This window comes from Pteronotus mesoamericanus, unplaced genomic scaffold (genome assembly GCF_021234165.1).
Source record: "Pteronotus mesoamericanus isolate MK-2021 breed Mesoamerican mustached bat unplaced genomic scaffold, CSHL_Meso_final contig_78, whole genome shotgun sequence".
Taxonomy (NCBI): Eukaryota; Metazoa; Chordata; class Mammalia; order Chiroptera; family Mormoopidae; genus Pteronotus; species Pteronotus mesoamericanus.
The window spans coordinates 15,225,807-15,253,086 of record NW_026555258.1 but is presented as its reverse complement, the minus strand read 5'-3'; the positions used below and the strand labels follow the sequence as shown (position 1 = coordinate 15,253,086).

The window sequence follows — 27,280 nt, the reverse complement described above, 5'->3', positions numbered from 1 at the left end:
GATGAGCAAACAGAACAGGTCCAGAGCATGGAGAAGGCTGGCTGGTGCAGAAGGCACAGCGTGAGCAAGGGGGAGGGGAGGGGTTGGGTGAGGAAGGACTTGGAGAATAAGGAGCCATCCAGTGTGGCTGGGACCCAAACTATAAGCAGAGGAGGGTGCAGTTTATTTCGTGGAAAGCTCTAATATCAGGCAAAGGTCCTCCTCCCTGCCTCTTTCCCTTACTTTAGTTCCTTCTTTTCTTGTTTCCTTCCTTTCTTTATCTTCATTATCTTCTCTTCTTATTTCCTTTCTTCCTTTCTCCCCTTCTTTCTTCTCTCAGTATATATTTGTTGAATGTTCCCTGGGTGCCTGTCCAGTCCCTGCCCCTTTGGACCTCATCATCTAGTGGATGAGACAGACAAGCAAATGAGCCATCGCAGTCACTGGTGTGAACACAGGACCCCAGCGTCAGCCAGGAGGAGCAATCTGTGTGGGTGGCACTAGTCTTTCTACCAGACCGGTCAGTTAGAGAAAGACATTCCAATGAACCTTGGCATTCTCTGCTGTGGTGGAAACCAGCCAGGTCAGCAGAACTTCATTTGAAGCCAATAGAAATGTCTACAAACAAGTTAGAAGGCACTTCACGTGCTTTTTTATTAATAAAATGGAAAATCTGGATATGGATAGAAATCCCCAGTAGCAGGAAGCCCAGGGGCAGTTGACTCTTCGGGCTGCATGCACCCCACTACGAGAGGAGACTTCAACAAACCCACTGACTTCCTGTTTGGAACCCTCCAGTCAGCGAGCTCTGGCACCGCTAGGTGAACTTCACCTTTGTCCACGAATCTCTCTTCACGTGAAGTAGGACAGACAGAAAAATAAAGGCTGCTCTTATATACTGTTGGCTTGTAGGGAAACATTTTGTCCTCTCTTTATTATTATTATTATTTTTAATGTAATAAGGGCATTCCCTGAGGCCATGTTATTGTTATTGTTGTTGTTATTTTAGACCTAAACTGGCATTGCTGAAAGCCTAGGGAAATAGCGCACTAAGCCTGGTAGCAGCCCTGAACCTGCTCCTCCTCAGCCTCTCCCCATCCACTTCATCAGAGGCCATTCAAGGTTTGTCCTCACTTCCAGGGGTCTCCCTTTTTTTCTGGGATGCTTGCATGGAAAGTACACTTCCTTCTCTCAAGTTCTCCCCAAATCTAGAAAAGCTGTGTGGACCTGGGGATTCTCTGAACTGAAGGTCCAGCCCCTCTTTCTGAAGATGAGGAGACTGGGCACCCAGGAGCGGAGCGCTGACCCAGGCCTCACAGCGAGAGTGCAGCCCAGCTGAGAACAAGACCCCAAGTCTCATCCTCTAGTCTAGAGGCATTTCAGTCCCCCTACATTGTCCCGGTGTCTTAGAAGCTGGCAGTTGGAAACATGGGAAAGTTCTATTTAGTATGGTCATGTTCTTACCCAACATCCATACATTTGTTAAGACACTTTAATAAACAAGGCAGTGTGATAAATGCCCTGGGGATCCAAGATGTAATCTCTGTCCTGAAGGTGCTTATAAGCTGTGGTTTAATGACCTTTTGTTACAGTCATTCAAGTGATGGCAAGAAGGCAGATGATTAATTTCCAAATGAACCGCACAGATGATAAGGCTTACTTGCACTCTGAGAAAAGACAGGCTCACTGTGGTTTGGAGAAATTAGGAAGGTTTTTCTGCTGGAGAAGTTATACAGCCTTCCAGTGTTTAGTTGGCTCTGTAGTGATAGAAAAGAGGTGTGTGAGAGCAAAGGGATCGAGGTGGGAAGGTGTGGGGAGGGACTTCATGCAGGTAGATGCCCCAATTTGTTCTCCAAGATGTAGAGCCCAAAGAATCAGAGTGTTACAGAATGAAAGAAGAATTCAGGGGCACTAGATTCTAGTCCTGGCTTGGCAGCTTCTTAGCTATGCAATATTGGGCAAGTCTCTTATCTCCCTGTGTGTCTCTTTCCACATCTATTGAAAGGAAATAATAATATCCGACTGCCTAGATCCCATGATTTCCTTGAGGGTCACATAGAATAATATCCCAGAAAGGGTTCTGGGAAGAGTTAACCAGCATGCAGATGAAAGAGGGCATTGTTATTTTTTCAGCAACCTTTTTCTTCTTTTCCAGTAATCATGTAAGAGAAATTGCTTGGAGTTTTATAATCAGAATATCCGAGTTTATTTAACGTGACTAATATTCATTGAAGCAGTAACTGGAGTCAGGCCTTGTGTAGTGGAAAAATGATGCGTGTTAGAGACTGACCAGGGCCTGAATCTGGCTTCCACTCTTCATCCGACCTTGGTCCATTTCTCAGTGAGTCGCTGGCTTTTCATCTGTAAAAATCGGGTGGGAACAGCTCTCCTAGGACATATCAGGAAACATAAATGGAGTCATCTGTGTGACACGCCTGGCATAGTGTCTGGCACATAGTAGGTGCTGGAGAAAGCTCTCTCCCTTTTGGATCGCACACGCAGATTCCTCCCCATCAGCATTGTTTTTCAGAGACGCCTTCCAGTAGCCTCATAAAGAAGCCCTAAACAGAACCGGTGCACACACTGAGGGCTTTACCCAGGTTACTTTCATTCTTAAATACTCACATTTTTTTTTTTTTAGCACCGTCCACAGAATTGGCATTTTTAAATAAAGACCACATAGCTTGTATCAAACTCATGGAGCTTATACACTAGTTTGTCTTGAAAACGACCCAAATGTCTAACTGTGTTAGGGGACATGTTTCCACATGGAATAATCCCAGGCAGCGTTGGGGTTGGTTATAGTGGGTTGAAGTTCCGAGATTTTTCCATCGTCTCCAGCCCCCATGCCCGCATGATTCAAGCACCCACTCATCCAGGCCACTTGTGCACAAGGTCTCAGTTTCTGAGATCATGCCTGGGCGACCCTCATGCTTCTCTTCTGAACAAAGTCCACCTTTACTCACAGGTGCCATCTGTGACCCCGGTGCACATGTGACTCAGGTATTTGAGAGCAGAATAGAGGGGAGAATGGAGAGCAAGGGAGGAAGGCTGATAGCTCCTACAGGTGAGGTTGATAAGTAGCTCAAAACCATGACCTCGGAGAAGCAGCAGGGGATGTGTAGACTAGCACATACATGAGACTTCTAGTTTTGGAGACAAGAGCATATTTCAAACAAGCCCCTTAACATTTTTGTGATCTTGAACAAGCCTCTTCCTTTATCAAAGACTCAGTTGTCTCCTCTGTAAAATTGGGGGGAAACTAACACATTTAGGGGTTTAGAGGATACAGTGAAATATATAGTCAGCCCTTTAGAGCAGCGCCGGACACTTAGTGAGCTCTCCAAATAACAGTGGTGGTTTGTTTGGGGATTTTCCATCCCCAGGAAACCTCCTGACCTCTTGCATACATGTCTCTTAATTCCCAGCCCCCCTTGATCCTGAGCCCCCGCTCTGGAACCTTGGGACTGGCATGGGGGCTGGAGACAACTGAATCACTCTTTACCACCAAGCGCCCTTTTACTCGGGGTCCTGTAAACGCCATTTTCAAAAGCGTTTCATTACCCCCAAAGCTCTGCTCCTATTACATGCTAATGTATCCATTTTCTCAAGAGATAAGCATCATAGCACACTAAGTTAATGCCTTTCCAACACAAAGCAAAGGCTTGGCTGGGGTCTCCGATGATTCACACCTGTCCTAGGGAAGGTGGGTGCCTTCACGCTCAGGACTGCACAGAGCAGCATAGGAGGTGGGGCGAGCCACCTCCATGGCCTGGGGCTTGCCACAGCACACTCCATCTTTGAGAGTTTCCTGATGCAAGTTGGAACCCTTTCTTGGGGACATGCCAGGGGGCCCCCAACTTGCCAGGATCTGCGGGGGCTCCCCCTGACCCCTTTCCTCAATGCGCATTTCCATCTGTAGTTCCCTAGACAGATGGGAGCACACTCGGTGCCCTTCCGAGGGCCTCAGCAGGAGGTCGCTGGGTTTTTTCCAGCCTGGGTTTGGCACCGTCAGCACTCCCATTTTTCTTTCTCCATCCACTGGTGACACTGACCACTCATGACAGCCTCCACGCTCGGCCAGACGCCCTTCCAGGTTGGGAACCAAGCGGCAGGGGTGTGAGGGAGGGTGGAGAGTACAGGCGGCAGCACCTTTTGTTTTCGGGAACGGCGTTTCCCCCACATTCATCACAGCTCAGCTTGTATCTTCAAAACTCACAGCTGGCTGCTGTTGCACCCTCTGAGAGGGAACCTCCACACCTCTGCTCTCACTCTGAAAACGCAACCCCAGTGTGTAAACAGCGGTGGGTATTGCTCACAGACTTGTTGGCATAAGTAGAACAGGAGTCCGTTTCCCTGTTTTTGTCTTTGGGTTTTTTCTTTTTTTGTTTTTTTTAGTGTTCCCCCCGCCCCCCAGGGGCATTTTCTGCCTTTCTCTTTCCCTATCTGCTTCTCTTTCTTTTTACCCCATTCTAGGTGCTTGGTAGTTGGGGAGGCGAAGGGTGGAGGGTGAGGAGATTACTGTCTCCATTTCAAGCTTCTGGTTCTGGTGATTGCAGCCTTTCTTGAGTTCAGACAGCCAGCTGCAGCTTTTAGCCTTGAGCTTGACTTCTGACAGCTGACCTATTTTTATGGCCATAGAGGACAATGGCGACTGTAACTCCAAAAAGCCTGAAGCATCTCAGCGTCTCATACAGAGTGGAGGAGAGGCACAAGAGAGCTCTTTCCCAGGAGGAGTCATGGTGCAAGAGCACACTTTGCCTCTGGCTTGGCAAAACTTTCCAGTAACTTCCTGGACAGCGTGGAGTAGGTCACTTCTTTTACTCCAAATTCTTCATCTTTAAATTGGGAGGATTTGGGTAGACTATTTCCAAGATCTCTCCCTGTTCAGACGTTTTCAAATCAGATGCTGTCTCCCTGGTCCCAGGCTTGGGGGGGGGGACTACATTATAAATGGGGAAGTTAATATTTAAAAGATATAAATAATGCTAGACATTGACGCTAGGGACATACAGGGAAATAAGAGATAGTCTTGCCTTCAAAGTATTTACCAGCCTCTACATCTTAACGGAGTGCGATGTATCCAGAGTAGCAATGAGGAACAACTATGCTCTATGACAAGTGAAAAAAAAACCCTCCTCCCACCACTCAAGTCCCAGCCATAGCCCATGATGGTGCCTCCCCTTGGACAGTCTGTGTGTCTGCTACTTTATTTATTCAGGGCCTTCAGGACCGTCATGTCCTCAGTATGGTGTCCTCTCTCCAAAAATCGATTTGCACGTAAGTCTACGTTCAACAGCCTGACACACAATGTCATGCTTTTTCCAGCATTATTTCCCCATCCTTGAACTCTTGATTGTCACAAGGCCCTTTGAGCTATCTCTTTTTTAACCCCAAATCTGGGGAAGTTAACTAGGCTTGTTCCCGGTCATCCGGAGAGGTCATGTACTGTAGTGACCATATAATTCTAACTTTAGGTCATTCTGTGATTTGCTTGGGACCACAATGCACACTAAAATCTAGAAGTTGCCACATTAACACATTTTGGTGATGATGTTGTAATTCTTGCCCTATTCTTTCCAAACATAATATTGTTCAAGTCACTCTTCACACCAGTTCTATGGTTTTCATGGCTCAAACTTAGAGCCAAACTACACAGTCTAATGAAATACCGCCTGTACCTAGAACATTGTGGCTGCTACAGCTTTTGAAATAGAGGTGATTTGTCTTTATTTAATTGTGTTTCAAGTGCAAGTCAAACCACAGGGCTGTCGGTGAGCTGCGTGTATATTCTGCTCAATGTGGTCATTGTATTATTTATCACCTGTGGTTTTGATCTTCCAAGCAGAAAGTGAGGTGGTGGGAAAAGACAGCTGCAGGCCCTGGAACTGTTGTGAAAGCAATCATTTGACGTGATCGTTATGTTACTGTTCTGGTACTTTTAACACACCACCTCCCCTTCAGTTGTTGCTTCTTTTTACTTATCAGGGTATTCTTGTTTAATGGCTTCCCTGAAGATAGGTCAATTCTGAAACCCTGGAGCTATCAAAATAGAAATTATGGTACCCCAGGCAAAGATCTTGGGAAGTGACTGACCATTACCGCGTGTGTGTGTGTGTGAGTGTGTGTGTGTGTGTGTGTGTGTGTGTGTGTGTGTGTGTGTGTGTACCTCCTGTGTGCAGGCACTGTGCTAGGTGCTGGGGGAACAGCAATGAACATTTCACAAAATAGGTGTGATTCTGTCCTTATGGGAATTCTTGCCCGTAGGTAAGTAGCTAATTGGATAACCGCTCTGTGGATAAGTTCAAGGTGCTGAGGAGACACAGAGAATGGGTACTTGACTTCTGAGGGGTCAGAGTCACTCCTAGTCTGAGTGCTCAGGGGTGAGTCCTGTTCAGCAAGTGGGGGTAGCTGAGCTTGCCAGGAGCCAGGTGCTCTGACCCTTTGCCTTCTGCCCCAGCTGTCACCTTCAAAAAAAGCAAATGGGCAAAATAGGAGCTGAGTAGCTCCTAGTAAAGGGCATTCATTTTAAATTAGTGTCCTTTATTCTGAGATAATTTTATTCTTTCCTTTGGAGCACTACTCCAGTACCCTTTATTTTATTATGTGAGAAATATCATGAATAGTGTTGGGGGAGGAGAAAGTCATCTTCAAATGCTTTATTTATTTGTCAAAGTTAAAAATGGCTACTTCCACCTCAATTTTTAAAAATGATCCAAAGGTCTGAGAACCTCTCCATTGGTCCGGTCTGCACCTGTGAATCAGCACCTTCTTCTCCTCGCATCCAAATCCTCAGGATTCCCAGTGCCACCACCTCCTGGTCTCACTGTGGCCCTGCCCAGCAGAGAGCCGCAGACCGGTGATTTTCCTAAGAGCTCACCTGCCAGTGACTCGGCAGAGGGCACAACCCCAGGTGGCAACTCTTCTTCTGGGCCAAAAGTTTAGGACAGCAGGGCGGGGAGGGGAGCATTGATGTACAGGACCCGAGACCAATGAAGGAGAAATAGAAATAGCCAGTGGACCAAGTCGGAACCCAGCCCCACGGTTTCACCCCTCTCCCTCCTACCCCTCCTCGGCGTTGCGTTGTCCCCCATGCATAAATACCTCTCCTACTTAGATACTCCCGGAATGTTTCCACAAGCCACTGCCAGTGCCTTCTTCTCCACTTCTCTCCTCTGGTCCATCTTCCACATCCCCCCCCCAGGAAGGAAAGAAAGCCCTTTGGAAAACATGAACCAGGTCATTTCTGTCTTCCATGAAATCTGCCGGGGTCTGCTTAGGGCTTCTGGGCTGCTCCATCCTACATAACCTGTACAAGAGCCTTCCTGGTGTACCCTGGCTGACCCCTCCGGCCTCACCTTCTGGAGCTGTTCACGTGTCCCCAACTCTGCCACGACACCAGAGGACTAGCAGTGTCTCTCGGCTTCCTGGGGCTTCTGTCACTCGCCCTGTCTCCCAGACTTGGTCCAACATCCCATCGGTGTTTATTTTTTATATGAAAACCTCACTGATATCTGACCCACCTTCAGCAAGGGGTCTGTCCATCACATTCAGCACCCATTCTGTTTGAACACGTGTCATAAGAGAAGAGAAGAGACGGATGGTAAAGGGTATGGTCTGTAGCAGCCAGCAGACTGGGGCTGTATCTTACCTCTGACACCTGTGAGTGGGAGGGGGCATTTTGGAAAAATGGAGCCCTGATTTCTTCCCCTGAAAACTGGGGATAGTCATACCTCATACACAGGGCTTTTGTAAAGCTTCAAAGAAATAATATTTAAAAAGTACTTTAACAGCTCCAGTGTGTAGTAAATTCCCCAAATGGTAGGTTTTATTAGTATTATCACATTATGTTGTGATCATCTGATGATTTCTCGCTTCCGTCCTAAAACTGCTAACTCTGTGATAGTAAAAACTGTTTCTCTTTTATGTTTGTATTCACAGTTTCTAGCATGAAGCATGGTATATGATAGAATCTCAATAAATGTTGGTGACTGAAAGAGGAAAAGACTAAATGAATGATAAGCAGGCAGGAAGAGAGTTAGGGAGAAAGGAGAAAGGGAGGGAGAGTGGGAAGGAAGAGGAAAGTAAGGAAACAATGACATTCAATAAACAAATGAAAGAATAATTAATTTTTCAATTGATCTTTGATTGGCTCTGTTACATTTTTCTTAGAGTGTGTGTCAAGCTTCCCCACAAAAGCTATTATTTTGGAAACCAATCATCCAGGAATCCAAGAACTTAATAAACTCTCCAAGCACTTTTTATTTTCTCTTTTGCCTCTCCTTGCAGATGAGAGAGGCTAAAATATTTAAGCGTTTCTGACAATGAAACTAAGCAGGAGAATAAAGTCCAGATCATTAGGGCCCTTGGGATAAAAGTACAAAATCCAGGTTTTAGAACTGGTCACAGCTTGGAGAAAGCTTGTAATTTGGAACAAGGGATATGGATGCAATAAACATTCTGAGGTTTATCTTGCTTTAATGACTTGTCTTGAGTGGCTTTGATCTTTACGTTTGATAATCACTTTCAAATGGTCTAGTGTGTTCTGAAAGCGGAGTAGTGGGTCACGGACTTGAGATCCTCCTTGGGAATGACAGGCTGCAATCAGAATTTGGAAATAGGCAATGCGCTATGAGTTGTAGAAACAGGGCAACTGCCGGTGAGGAAGATAAACACATTGGCCCAGTGATAGGAGCCAGAGGTCACTGATGGAAGGGAGACACAGCAGCCTTGGGAGCTAAGGCCTGTTTTCTGTGGCTCCATGAGTAAGCTAAAAAGAGGCATCTTGGGGCTTTTTTATGGGTTTGGTACTCTTCTAGATGCTTTCTTAGGTATTGCTTCCTTGAATTTTTATGTTCTCTCTAGGTTGAATTTGATCATTGTCATTTTACAGATGAGGAAATTGAGGCTCAGAGAGATTAGGTCACTACCCCTAGGTCACATTGCCCCTTAGTAGGGAAGGGGGGATTTGAACCCTAGTCTGTCTCTCTCTTAAGACGTGGCTTTTTGTCTAGCACTCTGTTGCCTTTTCCCTTAACCTGAAAGAGCTCTCACTAGCCTCCAGCTTGGAAGTGGCCCACTCTCAGCAAACTGAAGACATCAACACATGGCCAGCTCCATCCTTGTAACCTACGGGCACTTACCAAGTGCCCAGGGAACAGAACCTGGGCAATGACACTTCTCAAAGATCTTTTCGGCTCTCGCTTCTGCAGTGGGGAAGCCAGTTTGCTTTTAGTGAGAATAGAGCCTGAGACTGCTCAGTCTTGACCTGGGCTCACTGTGAGCCACAGCTCTGACGGACTATCTTTAAAATGGGAGCACCCGTGTATTATGTTTCTTGACTGGGAAAAACTCAAGCCTTCCATGATTCATTTCAGGGATTTGTTGTTGTTGTTCTGTATTTCGAATGTAGTTCTCCTTTGCTTCTCTTTCAATAAAACAGGCCCTGACAGCTCTCTCATTGAGATTATTACAGAGTTGTACCATCTCAGGCCAGTGCATTTAGGAAATATGTTGTTGGCACTCACCAGCGAGTGAGATGCATAAAGAAAATATTCTAATGACAGTTGAGTTGCGAGAGCTTTGATCTCTCTCCAGAACTGCTCTCATGGCTTTGAAATGCAGTTCTGGCAGCAGGGTACAGTCTGGGTGCCTTGGCACTCTGGGCCTGGGCCCCTCGAAACTGACATTCCAGGGGCCCTGCAACCTTCGCGGGAGGATCCAGGTGCACGGGCTGTGCAGGAAGAAAGGAGACACTGAGACACCTCTCTTGGGAGACAGATTAGGGAAAGGATCCAAGTTAGGGGGGACTTTCCAATTTAGCCCAACATTTCCCAAACTGTGTTGGTTATGCTTTTATTTGGTTTTTGGCAAAGGCAGAGAAAAGGTGGGGGAAGAGATTATGGTCAAATATCTTTGGGAGCACTTCATACACTATCTGACCAACTCCTGTTTTGCATATTAAAGACTCTGAAAATTCTTGCAATTAAAAAATATATGTATTTAACCTTGTTTCACAGAGCATGTCCTAAATCCGTTTGACTCGGAAACTTTTTTTCCTTTAAGCATGTATCTGCTTCTTGTGGGTTTTAGCCTTCTGCAGGTTGTGATTTGGAAAACACTGAACTAATTCGCGAGCTCACTGAACAGATGGAGAGCCTGAGCCGCAGACCAGGCCGTGGAGTGGGAGGAGTGGGCCAGAAATTCAAGCAGTGCAGGTTCTGCACAGAAACTGCAATCTCTCCCATGCTGGACTTGGAAAGCCATGGCCCCTTGCAGGAAACTATGTCCCCTGAAGGAAGAGATGACTATTAATTGGTACAAAAGTGCTGCCATACAGCCTAGTGAATAGAGGTTTGTTGTCGGACTCTTCTATCATTCTTGGGCAAGGTACCACGTTTCCCTGAGCCCTGGGTGTCTCATCCTGTTCCGATATCATGCCGTGTAAGAGAGAGGTGCTCTTACCTCTCTCTTACAGCAATGGTAGCTCTCTCTCCTGAAGCAAGTTTTAGGGGACACAAACATGATAAAGACTTGGCCCCAGCTGTTTGAAGCTCATAGCCTAATGGGGAAGAGAGATGCTCTCATACAGTGAAGATGACACAAGGTAGGGTGATAATAGAATTGCCAGAATCAAAAGTTGGAGGGGGTGCTCTGAGGAGGGAGAAGTCATTTTCAGCTAGAGATGAGGATGATGATTTTGATGTTCTTAATCATCATCATTGTAATAATAATAATAATAATAATAATAATAATGCAATAGAAATAGCCAAGGGTAATTAATGAGCACCTTCTTTGCACCGAGCCCAGTGCGGGGAACTTCCTCAGCATTGCCTCTAGTCCTTCGAACACCCCTTTTATGTGGACATCGTTATCCTGTTCTCCAGGTGTGGGCAGTCCTGAGCAGTTACAGCACATTAAGCTGAACTTGGTGTGGAGGGTAAGATTTTAGAAGGCTGAGATTCAGGAAGAGAGATTGTGGGGCCGAAGTGGGGATGATGGACATGCTTAAGGAATGGGCATAACTGGGGGGAAACTGGAGGTTCTCAGATGAGGAAATCAGGAGAACTTGAGTGGGAGGGTGTGCGAGGAAGAAGAAGGTCGAGGGGTGGGGAAGAGACACTGAGAGCTAAGCCGGGGGAACCACCCAGAGACAGACTCGGTTTAGGTTTTTCCCCGGTGGGAGACAATAGGAGATGAGGGTCTGGAGGGGAGGGCTGTCAGGACTGTGCTAAGCTGTCTTGTTGAATGCTGGCTGTTGGTGTCCCTGTAGCTAAGTGACTCAGGGAGATAAAGCAACTGTGGACTTAGGTCTGTCCATCCAATTCTGAGTAGCACTGGCTTATACAATTAATAAACACACAGAGTTTTAGATTTGGATTGATTTTTTTCCTGGGGTCATGATCTTTTAAAAAAAAATAATAAACATGACCAATTTATCTTATACACACAAGGCCAAAAAGAAAGACACGTGGTCCCAAGCAAGTCCTTGTCCTTTTCTTGTCATCAGTCTCAGTCTCTCTAGACTCTCTTAGTCCTGCTCACTTTGATCTTCTGTTATTTCTTCTCCGTCCATTGACTGAAAGGAATAAAGAGTATCTTAAAGAGATGGGAGGAAGGAGGTAGATGCCCACATGAATTCTGGTCCCCAGGATTTTCCCTTGATGCATTTGGGAGATACCCAGCTTGGTTAGCCAGCAGAGGAAAAGTTTCAGCCACAGAGCTCTTTTCCTTTGTGTGGTTCCACCAAAAGAGATGGAGAGAAGAGAGGCCAGTGGGGCCAGGAGCCAGGATGGTATTGTGGATTCTTTCTCTTTTGGGAAACAGAGGCTTCTCAAAGTATGAAAAAAAAATAGCCCACATACAAGCAAGGGAATGGCTCCAACATCCCACATCTCTGCCTTGGGCCAGAAAGAATACCACCCCCTGAAAAGATTGCTTCTGTAATTACAACTGAATAAACAACCAATTAAAATGTCTCCCCTGGCCCTACCCCACCCTTCTTTTTTCTCCTGAAGCTTTCTCAGCCCAGAGCAATGGGGCAAAGAGGTGACTTTCTCTAATAACATTTGTGTTCTTTCCCTGAGAGAACACTTGATGGAAATGGACAAACCAATTAGAAAATAATAAATAATGTGGAAAGGGCTGATCCAAGAAAACCTCAGCTTCTCTGTGTTTTCATTCTCCTCCTACACGTTGTTTCCCTTTTCACCATGGCCCTGAGTGTACTTGGAAATGAGGGTGAGGTTGTGGGAAGCATTGGCCACATCTAGAGTTACACTTGGCCATGTCCTTCTGTGATCTCTGAACCCCTGTTACTTCACCTATAAGATGGGGATAAGGAATAGGAATAGCAAACACTTACTCAGGTTCTACATGCCAGGTATTACACTAAGCCTTTTACTCTTGCTTTATTAATGTCTCAAATCCAACAGCTCTCTGACATAGGTACTATTATTACTTTTGTTTTGTGAATAAGGTAACTGGGGTGCAGGAAATTAAGTAAATTGCTCAGGGTGACCCAAATATCACGTGGAAGAGTTGGATTCAAACCCAGGGCTCTGGCTTGAGAATGAGCCATCTTACCCACTCTGTGGCTTCAGATACTGCACAGAGACGAGACAGCATGTGCAGCTGGCATGCAGCAAGTGCTTAGTAAGTGTTGATTTTCCCTCTCTGATCACAGAACAGACTGGTTTGAATTCCCTAGGAGACTTCCAGTATAACAAACTAAAGATGGGATCTTGGGGGAGAAAAGGGCACAGCCGCAGTACTTTGAATCAATATTTGAACTTGTATGGCTGTCTTCAAAGTTAGTCACTTCAACCAAGTTCTGGTCAGTGTAGATGCAACCTCTCTTGGCTCTGCCTCTAACTCCAGTTCATGTTAACTTGTTTTCTGGAAAGCCATAAAAATTATGGTCACATGAATATTTGGTCTCATGAAAATGTGGGTAGACAGGAGGGCACGGGGGTCTCAGACATACCCCATTCCTGTCCGAGTACATGTGTAGGTTTGTGACCCACAGAAATGCCCTGTGTAGCACCCAGGGTACTGATACGTAAACTGAGGTCTTATAGGAAGACATTGCTGAAACTGAGACTAAATATTTTAGCTTCTCTCTTTCCCAGTGTAAATTCACCTCTATCCACATTTACTGAGTGCTTCTCAGGTGTAAAGTCCTTGCTGAGGACTCAGTAAACAGACATGAATAAGGCACATTCCCTGCCCTCCAGGGACCCACAAAGAGTGGCAGACATAGACAGGTGAAGTGATTACTGGAATGGTGTTAGAGCACATACTAATAGGAGGTAGATGAATACAAAGACAGTAAAGAGAGTGGAGTTGACATGGAAATCAGGAAAGTCTTCCTGGAGGAGAAGTACCAGAACGGACCCTGGATTTGTTTATCAGGGGACAAAAGGGGGTGTAGAGTCCCTGACAGAGGGAACAGCCTGAGTAAAGGCACTGGGGCTAATGCTTCATGGTGAGTGCTGCCAGGGCACACCGGGAAATTCAAGAGGGAGAACAGAGAGAGAAGAGGCGGGCAGTGGAGACAAGTTCTTGCAGGCCATGCTGGAGATCTTGGACTTCACTCTTTCCCATACAGAGGCCCTTCTGTGACTCAGAGGGAAAGACAAGGCAGCCATCCTTGTGTGCTCTACATGGCCAGCCCCTATGGAGAGACAAGAGTATGAAAAAGGAAACACTATTAACTGACTATTAACTAACACACTATTAACTGTGTGACCTTAGCAAGGTATGAAGGTCCTTTAAGCCTCTGTTTTCTCCTCTGGAAAATGGGGATAATAATAGTGCATCCCTCTGTGTAAATAAGTTGATTAAAGGAGATAATTCACGTACAGTCAGTCCACAGAGGAGGGCCCAGTGAACATGAAATATCACTGTTCATAGACTTCCATCTCAACTACTACATCCAGCTGCCTGCCTGCTTATTTATTTATGTTTTTTATTCATTTATTCATTGATATATTTCCAAACTTCCTCAAGAAATGATTATCAGCTGCTCCCAAGACCCCTAAAATACATGATGACAGACATAAAATAGGAGCTGAAAGAAGCATGGGCAGGGAGTGGGATGCCTCTCTCAGTTTAGGAAATGAGCCGTTGAATGACATGCCTGTGATGGATCCAAAGCTTCAGTGGTTCTGTCCCAATGCGAGAGTCTTACTCTGCAAGGGGAGAGTTCTTGGGCATGGAGCGCCTAGGACATGCCAGCCTCTTTCCAAAGACTGTCTCGTTCTCTCTTCAATGTGTGTTTGTTCCATGTATTAAAGAGTTGACGATTGTATTATAGGGAGTTAATTCACATTCCAGATATTTCAGACTACCATGGCAGCTACCTCCAGTACAGTATCCTTCTCTAGTCTGTTTTACAAAGAAATAGAGGCTTACAGCATGGAGAATCATATGCTCCAGGAGGAAGCATCATGCCCCCAATCAAAGGAGCATAGGTTTCCGAGCTAGATGGAATTGGCCTTAAATCCAACTCTACAACTTTGAACAAGTTTGATAACATTGGGCCACATGTTGTTTGTCTTGAAAACCAAGTAACAATGGTTTGTGTAGAGATGGTAGGGAGCTGCAAAGAAGGCTTCCTAGTACAGCCCTGTATTTACCAAATGGATGGTCCAAGGTGCATAGTGAATGAGGAAGAAAGAAGCCAAGACGAGAAAATAGGCTATCTTTTCCATGGTCTGCATTCTTGATCTGTACTCACATTATGTGACCCTGTCATCAGTCAATGTAAGCAGAATCCTAAGGGACACAGATGTGGTCTTTAGATAAATCTAGGTTCTGAACTGAACTCCACTCTTTGTAAGCTGAGCAACCTTATCAAGTCTCTTAAACTCATAAGACTGTAACTTTCTTATCTCTAACATGGGATCATATCACTTAAATATTGAGAAAAGTCAATGAGGTGATGTTTATAAAGTGCTTAGCAAAGTGCCTGTCACATAGTAGCTTAAGTTAATGAGCAGTACCTGTTATGTGAAGAGTGACTTTTGTGGATGGTGATGACAGCCAAGGTTCTTTTTCTATTACAGAGCATACTTGGATGTCAATGAACTGAAGAACATTCTTAGACTGGATGGAACAACACATCTCAATATCTTCTTTGCAAACTCCTCGGAGGAGGAATTGGCAGGAGTAGCCACTTGGCCATGGGACAAGGAGGCCCTAATGCCCTTAGGTGAGAATTAGAAACGTCTTCAGGAGGGAGTTGGATTAGTACAGGAATATATTTCCTAGTGATGATGATGATGGTGGTCACAGTGGTCACAGTCCTGATGGTGGGGGTACAGGGATGGAGAACAGTCTATTTATCACTTTTTAATTCACAAAACTCTTCAGCTTTCCCGACCTCATTTCAACCACCAAGAAATGCTCTGAAGAAAATCATACAATATTACTAAACCTGTTTTACCAATGGGGAAACTGAGATTTAGAAAGGGAGTGGGGGTTATCCAAAGGCATGTTACAAGTAGGTGGCAGAGCAATGTATTGAATTCAAATTTATAACTCTGTTCACTGATTCTTAGTTCAGGCAAACATTTTCTCAGCCTCGTAACCACATTGTGCTGCCACAGCCAAACGTGGGTTGGCTTGAAAGACACCAAAGAGGCAAGAGAAAGTACCTTTGTAAGAACTCCTTGTTCCTTCACGTTCCACCCACCAGCAACACCACGGACTCTTCTTACATTCAGATGATGCGTATCCATAAACAAGACATATGTTTATACAAATCAGTCACCAAAGCCAGAAGTGACAATGGTTTCTGAACCAGGCCCTGCAAGCAAACATTGTAGCCATTCAATTTTTATTTTTCCATACTCTCTTCCAGTTCACAGATATATGCAGACATGCATTTTTTAACTTGTACACATTTGAAACCATAGCATAGATGCAATTTTGGTTTTTTTTCACCTAATATGCTATCTACATTTTTCCATGTTTCAGCAACCTTCTTAATTACTCCCCGCCCAACATTTTTTCATTTAACATCACAAGAGAGAAGCATCTTACTAGGTTATTTCCATCTCTGTAAGGATGAGATTTGTAATGACCATACAATATTCCGTGGAGTAAGGGCACTACAGTTTATTTAACCATTTTCACCTTAGTAGACTGTTCCCATTGTCTACACCAGTGAATAGTGATGACTCAGTGAGCATCCTCCCCTGAGAATGTCCGGGCTCAGCAGAGAGGCAGTGCTGGGTATTTCCTCAGGCTACCTGTTCCTCCAGGGATATACCCAGAGGCCAGCAGCTCCTTCAAATCTACGATATCCTGGAGATGAAGGACTCTGCAAATTCAAATGATGAAGTTCTATGGAATCAAACATTAGACTTAGTTCATTCCAGAGAGCTGTCATTTCACAGTTGTTTTTAAGAGAATGAAACCAGTGTGTGTTCATATGTGTACATGTGTATGGTTGTGCAAATAGAAATAGATGCAAAGATAAATACATAGTGGTTCTCAGTTTGGGGGGATCTTCTCTCCTACGAGATATTTCACAATGTTTAGAGATATTTTTGGTTGTTACAAACAGGGGGATGCTACTGGCATCTAGTGAGTAGAGGGCAGTGATACTGCTAAATCTCCTGCAATATTCATGGAAAGGAATTGTCTAGTCCAAAATGCCAGTAGTGCTGAGATTGAGAAACTCTGAGACAGATGATGGACAGATATATGGACAGATGGACAGACAATCATAAACAGATATGGGCTGGGCAGAAGAAAGAGTGCAGCTTAGGCAAACTGTGGGGTGATTAGCTTATAGCATGTGCTTTGTATGATGTATGGGAATCATTTGGTCCAGAGTCCAAATCCATGGTTGTTCTCAGCTGTGACTTGACTTAGTAGTATGGCCTTGGGCAAATCTCTTTCCCTTCCCAGATCTCAATTTCTTCAGAATTTAAATGAACAGGTTACACTAGATGGCCTCCAAGGACCCTTCTCAGTGTAGAAATTTTGTATTATTGGAAAAGCAAGTGCAAAGGCCATGAGTAGAATCTTAGAAGGGTTGAGCAACAGGCTTCTAAAGTTAGAGAAAAATACTCCTGATAATTCCACGAATTTCAGGGACTGGCTCAGGACCAGGACTACAGAAGGCTATAAATCCATAGCATGTTATAGTATTTCAGGATGATGTCAGGCTGAAGCTATTTCACCTTTTAAGAGAAGCAATGAAACAGGACTCGGGCTCGGTGCTGTCGCTCATGGGAAGGGCTGAGTTGGGAGGGACTAGAGTAAAACCAACAGAGCCATCCTGAACATTAAGTCTGCAATTGTGTTCATATCCCTGAATATACTGGTGGGGAGGCCTCCCACCATTTCCTCAATGTCAAAGCTTCAGGGAGAGACAGAGAATCATCGCCACTATTGTGGCTGTTTATTTTAGAACTCACCAGAGATGCAAAGTCACTTTCCCAAGATCCCACATCCACGATGAAGCAAATTGAGGATTGCAACCCATGTTAGGATGATTTCAGCTGTCCGTCAGGCTGCCACCACCTCATCCTGAGAGCTATTGATCATAGGCAATTTCTCAGCAGTAACCCCAATCAAACTCAATTTATATATACATTTACCGTCTTCTCCTCCTGTTACACCATGATCCCTGGAAAAAGTCTTGGGCGAGAAGGGGATTTTGTTTTATATTTTGATTGACAGGAAATAATTGAGAGAGATTTCCTGTCTCAATTTCTCTTCCTCCTTGTCTCTGCCTACCCCTTCTCACATATACACGTATATACGCACACACCCTTATACACCTTTATCTTTGTGCTAGAAGAAGGCTCTGAGCAGTTCAGAATTAATAGACTCCATGAGCCCGAAGACTGTGCGAGCTCACCCTCAGTGCAGTCTGAGATAAAACTCCCTGCATGCCAGCTCCAGGCTTGTCAGGACAAATCAACAAGGTTCTGCTTTCTTACCATTCTTTTATAAGACGCTGTTCTGCACTTAAAGTTACTACTTACAGGAAGCTCAGACCTGAAGTGTAACCTTCCTTTAGACATACTTAGATTGTAAAGTTTAAATGCCTTTTTGCCTGCCAACATGTGTGTCTCTAGTGCCTAAAAGTGAACATGCAGTGATGCTATCCATTGATTCTGCTGAGACGTGTTCATTTGTCTCCCCAAGTAAAGCAATGCTCACTCTTCTAAAACACACTGTGTGGACCACTGCTTCTCAAACTAGAATGTACAAACAAGTCAGCCGGGGCTCTTGTTAAAATTCAGATTATGATTCTGTAGGTCTTGGGTGGGACCTGAGAGACTGCATTTCTGTTCACCTTCCAGGTGATGCTCATGCTGTTTGTTTGTGAGCCACACTTTGAGTAACAAGTAGTTAGACAGTAAGTAAGGCCCTCATTGTATGTCAAATGCTATACTAGCTGCTCACATGTGATTAGACCTAGCAAAACAACTTCTGTTGGGTCAGCATGCAGCAAATATTGAAGACACATTTAAGGAGAGGCCATATTTCTGTCCCTGAGGTAGGCATTAGCAGTAGAACTCAGATAAAGAGCCCAAGCTTTGAAGCCCAAGGATCATGGTTCAAATTTCAACTCCACACCAGTTCTTGATCATGGGCCAGTCACTTCACTTCTCTGTGAATCAGTGCCTGTTTCAATGGGTTGTCAATGACTATGATTCCACACACCAGAAACATTCTGCACAGGGCCTAAGGAGACATAATAATGCTCAAGAAATACTGGCTTTATGGCCCCTGTCATAATAGTAAGTGCAACATGGTGCTGGCCTTCATGCGTGTCTACTCTCACAGACTATAGAGATGAAGGAAAGGGATTCAGAGGTGGTAATTGACTTGCTCAGTGTCACAGAGTTAGTGAAGGCAAAATGAGAATGGAAACCAAGGTGTTTGACCTTGAGGCCACCACTTAAAAGCGTGTAGAATGTTTATAAACCAGGGCATGACTACTTCCTAAGAAAGAAGTTGCAGCAAAAATGCTTACTGGCCCAGAAATCAGTCCTTGAATGCCAATCATGCCACCTCTTTTAAGTAGTTTGAAATCACTTTGGGTAAGTTGCCTCACTCCTTTAAATATTGATGCTTTCACCTAAAAATGAAAAGATTGCATGAAATGACTTTTGCGATGCTGTCCTACTGAATCAATGATTCATATTGCAAGTCATAACAGCTCCCAGAGCAATGGGGGAATAGGGTGGAGAAACCTGTGGTTACTTTGGGTAGCACCCCATTTATCAGTGGATCCCTGAACCGGGAAGCCAGGTGTCCCGCTTGCCTAATACTCTGGTTTTCCCCCTTGCAGGTGGCATTGTCTTGAACCCCTCTTTCTACGGCATTCCTGGGCATACCCACACGATGATCCATGAGATCGGGCACAGCTTGGGCCTCTACCATATCTTCCGAGGCATATCAGAAATCCAGTCTTGCAGTGACCCCTGCATGGAGACAGAGCCCTCCTTTGAGACCGGAGACCTCTGCAGCGACACCAACCCAGCCCCAAAATACAAGTTCTGCGGTGACCCAGGGCCAGAAAATGACACCTGTGGCTTTCATAGCTTCTTCAACACTCCTTACAACAACTTCATGAGCTATGCAGGTAGGGCCCTACTCTCTGTAGGGTGCACAGGGCTGGATGTCAGCTATGGGCTCCAGTCCTGACTCCGAGTAGTTTTGAGCAGGCTGCTTACCAATGCTTATGTATCTTCTTCCCAGCCAAGTCCTCATCCCAGATAATCAGAATACGACTCCTTCTGTGAGGACCTCAGTTATATGCGGATGATGTTACATCTGAAAGGTCCTCATTGGGATGCCGACAGGGGGCTGATAGTCAGGAAACCTGAGCAGAAGACCTGGCTCTACCACTAAGTCACCTAATACCTCTCAGTCTACTACATCCTCCCTTTTTTTCTGGGGCGGGGGGTGGGGGAAGGATTCTTTAGACTATCTCCAAGGATCCTCTTGGTTTTGCAGCTGTATTTTTTCTCAGCTGGTAGTTTTTTAAAACTTAAAAAAAAAAAAACAAACCATAAAACTCTCATACCCTCCTTTACTATTATCCAAAAAAAGGAATGTTTTTAGTTTTTAAATACAGAATGACTACATGAGATCAATATGTACTTTATGTAACTGCACATGTCCTATCAAAGCCCTTTTTATACAGTCAGTAACATTATAAAGGATTCATTCGTTGGGTTCTAGGATGCCCTGCACTTCTTCTAGCATATAGCAAGGCCACATCTAGCCCTTATAACACCTTCAGCCAATTAGAACAAGACAGCTCTTCCTGAGAGCAGTCACAGACCTCACCCCTGGCCCAGTAAGCCAAGAGTCCTTGTGTGAGACAAGAGCTGCAAAACTCTATTGTAATATTCAATGTAGGCGTCTCTTCCTCCCATTAGAACAAGCGAGTTCTGTGATGACAGAGATTGCCTCTAATCCATCACTGTGTTTCCAGCACCTAGAACCAGGCCTGCATGCTTCAATGTTTCTTAGGAAGAAAGAGTCAGAAACAGAAGAAAATGAATAAATTCTCTTATAATAAGTCTATAAAATTGATTCTTATCAGTAACTTATATAAAAGTTTATTGTTCATAAAGGATTTTATTATACACCATCTCATTTAATTCTAACCCCAATTCTCAGGAGTAGGAAGTACCCACATTTTACAGATGACAGCCCTGGGAGTCCCTGCAGTCACTGGCCCCAGGTCACCCATCTGGCTCCAGACATGTTTTTCCTTCTACAATGGGGCCGCTCTTCACAAAAGACCTGGGTGATGTCTGAGTGGGAAATGGAGCGGCCTGGGGGGTTTCGCACTCTGCTCCACAGGGATGCCTCGTGGGGGGAGGGGATGCCCTGGGAGGGGCTCTAGGCTTCTCTTTCCACTTGAATTGGAGAGGCCCCCTTCCAAGTGTTGTTCATTTCTACTGGGGCTTTGCTTCAGACTGCATATAGAAAGATGATTTTGCTAGTAAAATGCAATGCATTAGATGACCCCCAAAAGTCTTCAGTTTTCCCATTTGGGCGATGACCTTTGGGGGCCTCAGGTTCGTACAGTCCAAACCTGCAGTCCCTTGAAGAGTCAATAGCCCACCCTGGCACCATAGAGTCTTTAGGTTTAGGTTTCCAAAAGAGGCCAGAGTGCTGGGTATTTCCTCAAAAGCAGATTCCCACTGGGCTCCCATTCCCAGCCAGGCTGACATCCCACATGCAGTGCCCTGTCCCCTCGCGCAGCCCTGCTTACGTTCCATTTCTGTAGCACCTTTTCTTGGCCAGCTCAACGCACATGGAAAATAAACAATAACATGAGTTTGGAAGTTTGCCGGCCTCTTAGGAGCCTAGGAGCTGCCACTAGCTACCAGACCCCCATAAACTAAATCTTTTTTTGTTCCCCTTTGTACAGATCTAAAGGGTGATTGATTTACTGTTGTTTTTTTAAAGGAACCCCTCAGCTCAGTGACCCATTAACAGCAGAACTAATTCACTGAGCTACGATAACAAACTTACACCCGCAAAAGCATATTCAAGGCGACCACGAGCTTTGCAATGTTTGTTTTCCTTAGGATCTCTGATAGATGAGGTGACAAAAGCAGCTGGATGAAATTCAAATGCAGAGAAGGATCGGGTTCTCAGGGCTGGGAGAGCGATGCGCAGGGGCTGAGCGGTCCAGGCCAGAGGGCGCGGGCCTTGTAGGGTCAGCTGCTTGGAGTTCCATCCTTCCTGGCTGCCTCTGGCTCAGGCCTGGTTGCTAGCTGGGTAAGGTGGTCAGGGCAGTGCTGTCTGCAGAACCTTCTACAGAAAAGCCCACATTCTATGTCTGCACTGCCCAGGAAGCTAGCCATTAGCCACATGTGGCTATTGAGCCCTTGGAATATGGCTAGTGAGACTGAGGAACTGAATTGTTAGTCTTACGTAACTTTAATTCATTTAAATGGAATTAACCATACATGGCTGCTGGCTACCGTATTGATGGGCACAGGTGTACAATAATTACTGAGTGCCTAGGATTTGTCAGATACTATGTGAAACACTTTATAGGTTTGTCTCACAGAATCTTCAGAATAACCCAAGAAGGTAAGTGATCTTATTATTGCACCCATTTTACAGATGCAGAAAGCGTGGCTTAGGGAGCTTAAGTAGCTTCCCCAGAGTCACACAGCAAAACCAAGACAAGCTTTTCTTACTGCAGAGTTATTAATCAATAATGACCTGGCTTTCTTTCTGATATTAGGCAAGGTTGAGAGGGTCCAAAGTGCCCAGATCAAGCAGGCACTGGGCAGGTGATGGGGGTGAACCTAGTTGAGCGACAGGAAAGTGGTTCACATTGCCTGGGGCAGACAGAAGGGCAGCAGCCCAGACTCTGTTTCCTCAAGATAATAGGCCATAAGGGGCCCATCAAGCTCCAGGGCCTCTTCGAGAGTGTGGTAACCAGGCTTTTGCCAGCCTATGGGAGCCACTGTGTAGTTACCATCTTCCTGTGTGTCAGGACCTTTTAATGTGCACATACGCTTTAACCCAGCCTTCCCATATCTAAGGAATATATCCTAAGGGAGTAAACGAGTTGATGTGTATAAAGATTTAGTCATAAGAATGTTCTTAGCAAGGTTCTTTCTCTGAATATTAATTAGGCACTTACTGTCTGCCAGGCATAGAAGAAAAATGCTCATATGTGTGAAAAATTAGGAACAGCTTACATGTCCAAAGGGAATGGATTGCTGAAATAAATCACAAGGCATCCATGTGATACAACTTTACGTGGCCACTGACGATGCCGTTGGAGATGATAGAGGGCACAGACGGAAGGAGAGCAGCATAGTGGCTCAGAGCCTGAGGTTTGGAGTGCGGGGACCAAACTTGAATCCTTCATGCACTAGCCTTTGACCCAAGCAAGTTACTTCTCCTCTCTGAGCTTCAGTTACTTCATCGATACCATGGAGAATAATCATTTAAGTATGTGATTGTAGGTGTCATCATACAGGTGACAGACTTAATATCATAACTAGTGCTCAATCAATGACAATTAGTAGGATCATTAGTAGGAGTTATTTCATGTGAAAACCATCACATAGGCACAGAGTCTTATGTCTAGAATGAACCTAGTGTGTGTGTGAGCTTCTGTGTATATGTTTGTGATGATGAGAATTTTATACCTCCACATACACGTACGTGTACCTGTAAATGAAATATTAATTATATTATCTCTAGGCAATGAGTTTAGGGTGGCATTTATTTCTTCTGTAACATATTATAAATGTCTTACAGTGAATATCTAACTTTCATATTCATTTATTCTTATTGCTATCATTGTCATTATTATTGTTAACAAAGTGAGGGGGCGGCTTTTACAAAGGGCAACTTGGGTATCCATGCACTTGACATGGGTCAGTTTGTGAAATGCTCTCATCAGCTTCAGGAGGCAGCCAACATCATCATTCTCTGTTTTACAGTGGGTAAAAATGAGGCTGTCAGGGGTCAGCATTTTGCCCACAGTCCACAGGAAGTGATGGAACCACATCCGTGTCCTGCACCTCCGTGCTCTGGGGCCTCCCAGCCACAGAAGGAAATATGTTCTTGAGAACAAAGTTGCGTTAGCAAACCCAGGGCACTCCATCAGCATCATGGGACTGGTGCCGCCTACCAGCTTGCTGACATCCCCAAATTCCTTTCTGGTGGGGGACAAGATGGGGACAGAACAAGATGTGCTGGCTAGTCCTGGAGACCAGGGTAAAGTGGCCACAGATGTCGGCAGGGGAAGCTTGTGATGGCGGGAAGCCAGACATTAGCTAATTGAGACAGAGCATTCATGATAAACAGAAACCCTTGGGCACCTCACCCCAGATCCTGATAGCAGCTCTAAGTTATGTATCCTGGGACAGCCTTTGTTTTCTGACGTCAGCTTTAAATTTCAGATGCATCTCTTTCCCTTCCAGGTTCCAGCACCAATCCATTTTCCAAATTCTTTTCTTACTGACCAACATGGGAATGACTAATTTTTAGGTTATAAAATTAGTTAATGCTTCTTTGGGGGTCAAAGAAATGAATCAGAGTGTATAGAGGGAAAAAATGCTGTTTTTCTTCTCCACTCATCTTGATACATGCTTGGTATGCTCCAGCTCACTGAATGCTCACCACAACTCTACGCAGTGGGATTGATTTAAATATCCCTGACTTACTCATAAAGGATCAGAGATTTACCGTTACTTCCTTTATTTGGAAACGATTGATTAGTATTCTGTTCTATGCCTGTACCTAAGGTACACAGCCGTTTCCTTATTAATAGAGAGATGTGCTATTTCTAACATTCTACTGTTATATTTCTTGCTTAAAAATCCCCGTGCCTGTGTTTTCCCATATTTATTCATGAATATCTATCCATTGAATTCCTGGATGTGATATCGCTAGACCAAAGAGAATGACTATTTTACATTCTGTTTATTTCCTTCCTCCAGTTTTCCAACACTTGCCCACACACATAGGCGCCATCCCCAGTCACGGAGCAGTGAGCCTTTGCTGAGCCTTTGTCATGGTTCTTGGTGCTCCACTCCCCTTAGCCCTGAGCTCTGTTCTGAAGTAAGCACTCAACCATCATCATCTCCACTTTATGGATAGGAACCCAAGGCACCGAGGGTATGAAATCACTGGCCCGTTTGACTCCAGATCCTTTGCGCATTACTCCAACTATGGAGCTCTGCTTCCTTAGCCACCATGCCTTTCTCCTGTCTCTAGCCTATCCAGTGGCTTTCCCACAGCTTCCAGGATGAACAGCAAAGGTCTTAGTAACAAAGAAAATTGTGCCTGATGCTCTGGCTCCTCTCAGACTGAGATGTTTGAACTCTATTCTCCAGTCAGTGGGGAGCCATTGAATGTTTGCTATCCAAGGAGGCACTGGAGCTTGAGAGAGATTTACAGAGCTTCCTAAGAGGACCTCAGGCTCTTCTGCTTCCTTCAGATTGTGAAAGACTTCCAGGGTGCTGGAAAGGAGACTGTCAAAAATTACTAAGGGGATCAGAGGCAGCTTCTGTGTATTACCACCCTCCTACCCTGTCCTTTCCCCAAACTGGATTCTCAAGGTACTGTCCAACTGCCCAGCACCTGCCCAAACTTATTTTCTGTTTGTTTGATAAGGGAAGTGAGTTTACGCGGCAGGATTCCCAGCGGTGGGTTTATTTTAAGATCTGGCGAGCCCCGTGCTCCTCTGTCTGGGGCCCAGCTGCGGAAACCCTGACCAGGCGGACACCTCTGGGAAGTGGTGTTTTTGGAAACCAAGCCAAAACAGTGCCTTGCCCTGCCCCTGGGGCAGCAGAATAAAGCTGCTGATGGAAGAGACGGGAGGCAAGCTTCTTCCTTGGGGGCTGAGTCTGGGGTCACCACCTTCAGTCCACATCTTAGAAAAGGGAGAATAGGATTGAAGGTCGTTACATCTAAAGACATTTAAGGGATTGTATTCCAGCCCCCTCAGACTCAGGCTCAACTCCAGTTTATCAAGCACCTGCAGGATACTTTATCCACACAAAGTCTCGTCTATGCTCAGAAGTTCTCATATTGATTAGAAGCCTGGCCTTGGAGTAAAGATTGTGTGGGTTCGAGTCTCAGATTTGCCTCTAGCTCTCTGACCTTACAAAGTTGCTTGACCTCACTCAGCCTCAATTTCCTCCTCAACAAAATGGAGAAAATTATAGTATTTATTACAAGAGCAGTAGGAGAGTTCAATGTGTCCAAAGCACAGCGCACCATGCCTTGCTCATACCGAACACATGATGAAGTCTCCGTGTCGGCACTGTGCAGAAGGTGTCACTGCATGGACATCAGGCCTCTGTGGTCTTGCAGCTCCATCTCCTACAGTCCCTCAGGTTTCTTTCCCAACCTTAGCCGTGCAGTCTGGTTGACCTCAAACACCTGCTTCTTCAGAAGCCTCTTTGCTTCACTCTCCTTCCCCAACATGCTTTCTTCTTCTGTTCATCGGCAATTGGCACCACAGACTTTAGTAGCCTTGTAATAGCCTTGACTGATACAACAAACTGACCTTCACTTTATTGAACTAGATTGGTGGCTCCTCAAGGGCAGGAATGTTTTATGTTTTACCTTTCTGTGGCTCTTGGCACTGAACAGAGAATATGTAATAGAGGACCACAAGGTTTGCTTGAAGGACAATATCACTGTATCAGTGAAGAGCAGAATTAATGAAGGAGTGGATGAGTGAATGTGAAGGAAAGAATGAAGGAACAAGTGAGTGCATAAAGAAACAAGGGAATAAGTGAATGAATAAGCATGTAGATGAATGAATGAGTGGGAGATACTGAGTGAGTGGTGAGGGAGGGAACAGATAAGGGAATATGTGGATTTGGGGCCTATGGGAAGCAGCATGTCTTGCCCTTGTCCTTAGCCATGACCTCTGGGCTGTTCCCTCTGCCTCAGACATACTTTTTCAGTTTCATCCAACCTCCCCTTCCTCCTGTTTCCCCTCACCTGTCTCCAGAAGTGATGACTACACTAATTTGTTCACAGACCATTAACTTTTGAGCGCTGGAAGAGGCCAGCTCGGAGTTGGCAAGGGCTGGGGTGCTGGCGCTCAGGCCTCCAGGAGACGTCACGATTCTCTTGCATGCCTGCCTGTGCAGCCAGGTTCTTATCTCTACCTCTTCCCCCTTACAGATGACGACTGCACTGACTCCTTCACGCCCAATCAAGTCGCCAGAATGCACTGTTACCTGGACCTGGTGTACCAGAGCTGGCAGCCCTCCAAGAAGCCGGCGCCTGTCGCCCTCGCCCCCCAGATTGTGGGCCACACGACTGACTCCGTGACGCTGGAATGGTTCCCACCCATCGATGGCCACTTCTTTGAAAGGTGAGTATGGACTGTGAAGTGTTGATTCCCCTCTCTCCCTCCTGCCAAGAAGAGGGAAACTTGGAAGGAAAGCAAAACTTGGAGAGAGATTTTGCTCTGTTCTTTGTCTTTGCTGTTGTTAGGCGAGTGCCCAGCACTTAACACAGTGACTGGTCCATAGAGGCACATTATACATTTGAGGGTCGAGGGATAAATGAATGATGGATAATAGAAATTAATAAGTAATAAAACATTTTAAGTGAATGAATGACCATTTAGCTTTATTATTAAAAACCTGGAAAGTCCAGAATCTCCTCTGGGATGGCGGTGCTGGTCTCATCTCCAAGAGCTCAGGACTTGAAATTGGCAAACACCTTCATAGATATATTATATGTAAAGGTATGTATGTGTGTTTATGTATATGAGGTCTGTCCAGAAGGCATCCAGCCATGTAATGTG

General features: G+C 45.1%; 1 protein-coding gene across 1 annotated transcript in view; it reads left to right on the top strand.

Moving 5' to 3' along the window:
• Positions 1-27,280, top strand: part of PAPPA (pappalysin 1) — a 216,246-nt gene that overhangs the window by 37,800 nt on the left and 151,166 nt on the right. Inside the window, exons 3-5 of the mRNA XM_054584482.1 lie at positions 15,048-15,193; positions 19,301-19,594; positions 26,650-26,842. Of these exons, the coding sequence (XP_054440457.1) occupies positions 15,048-15,193; positions 19,301-19,594; positions 26,650-26,842 (633 nt within the window). The remainder of the gene's footprint in view (positions 1-15,047; positions 15,194-19,300; positions 19,595-26,649; positions 26,843-27,280) is intronic.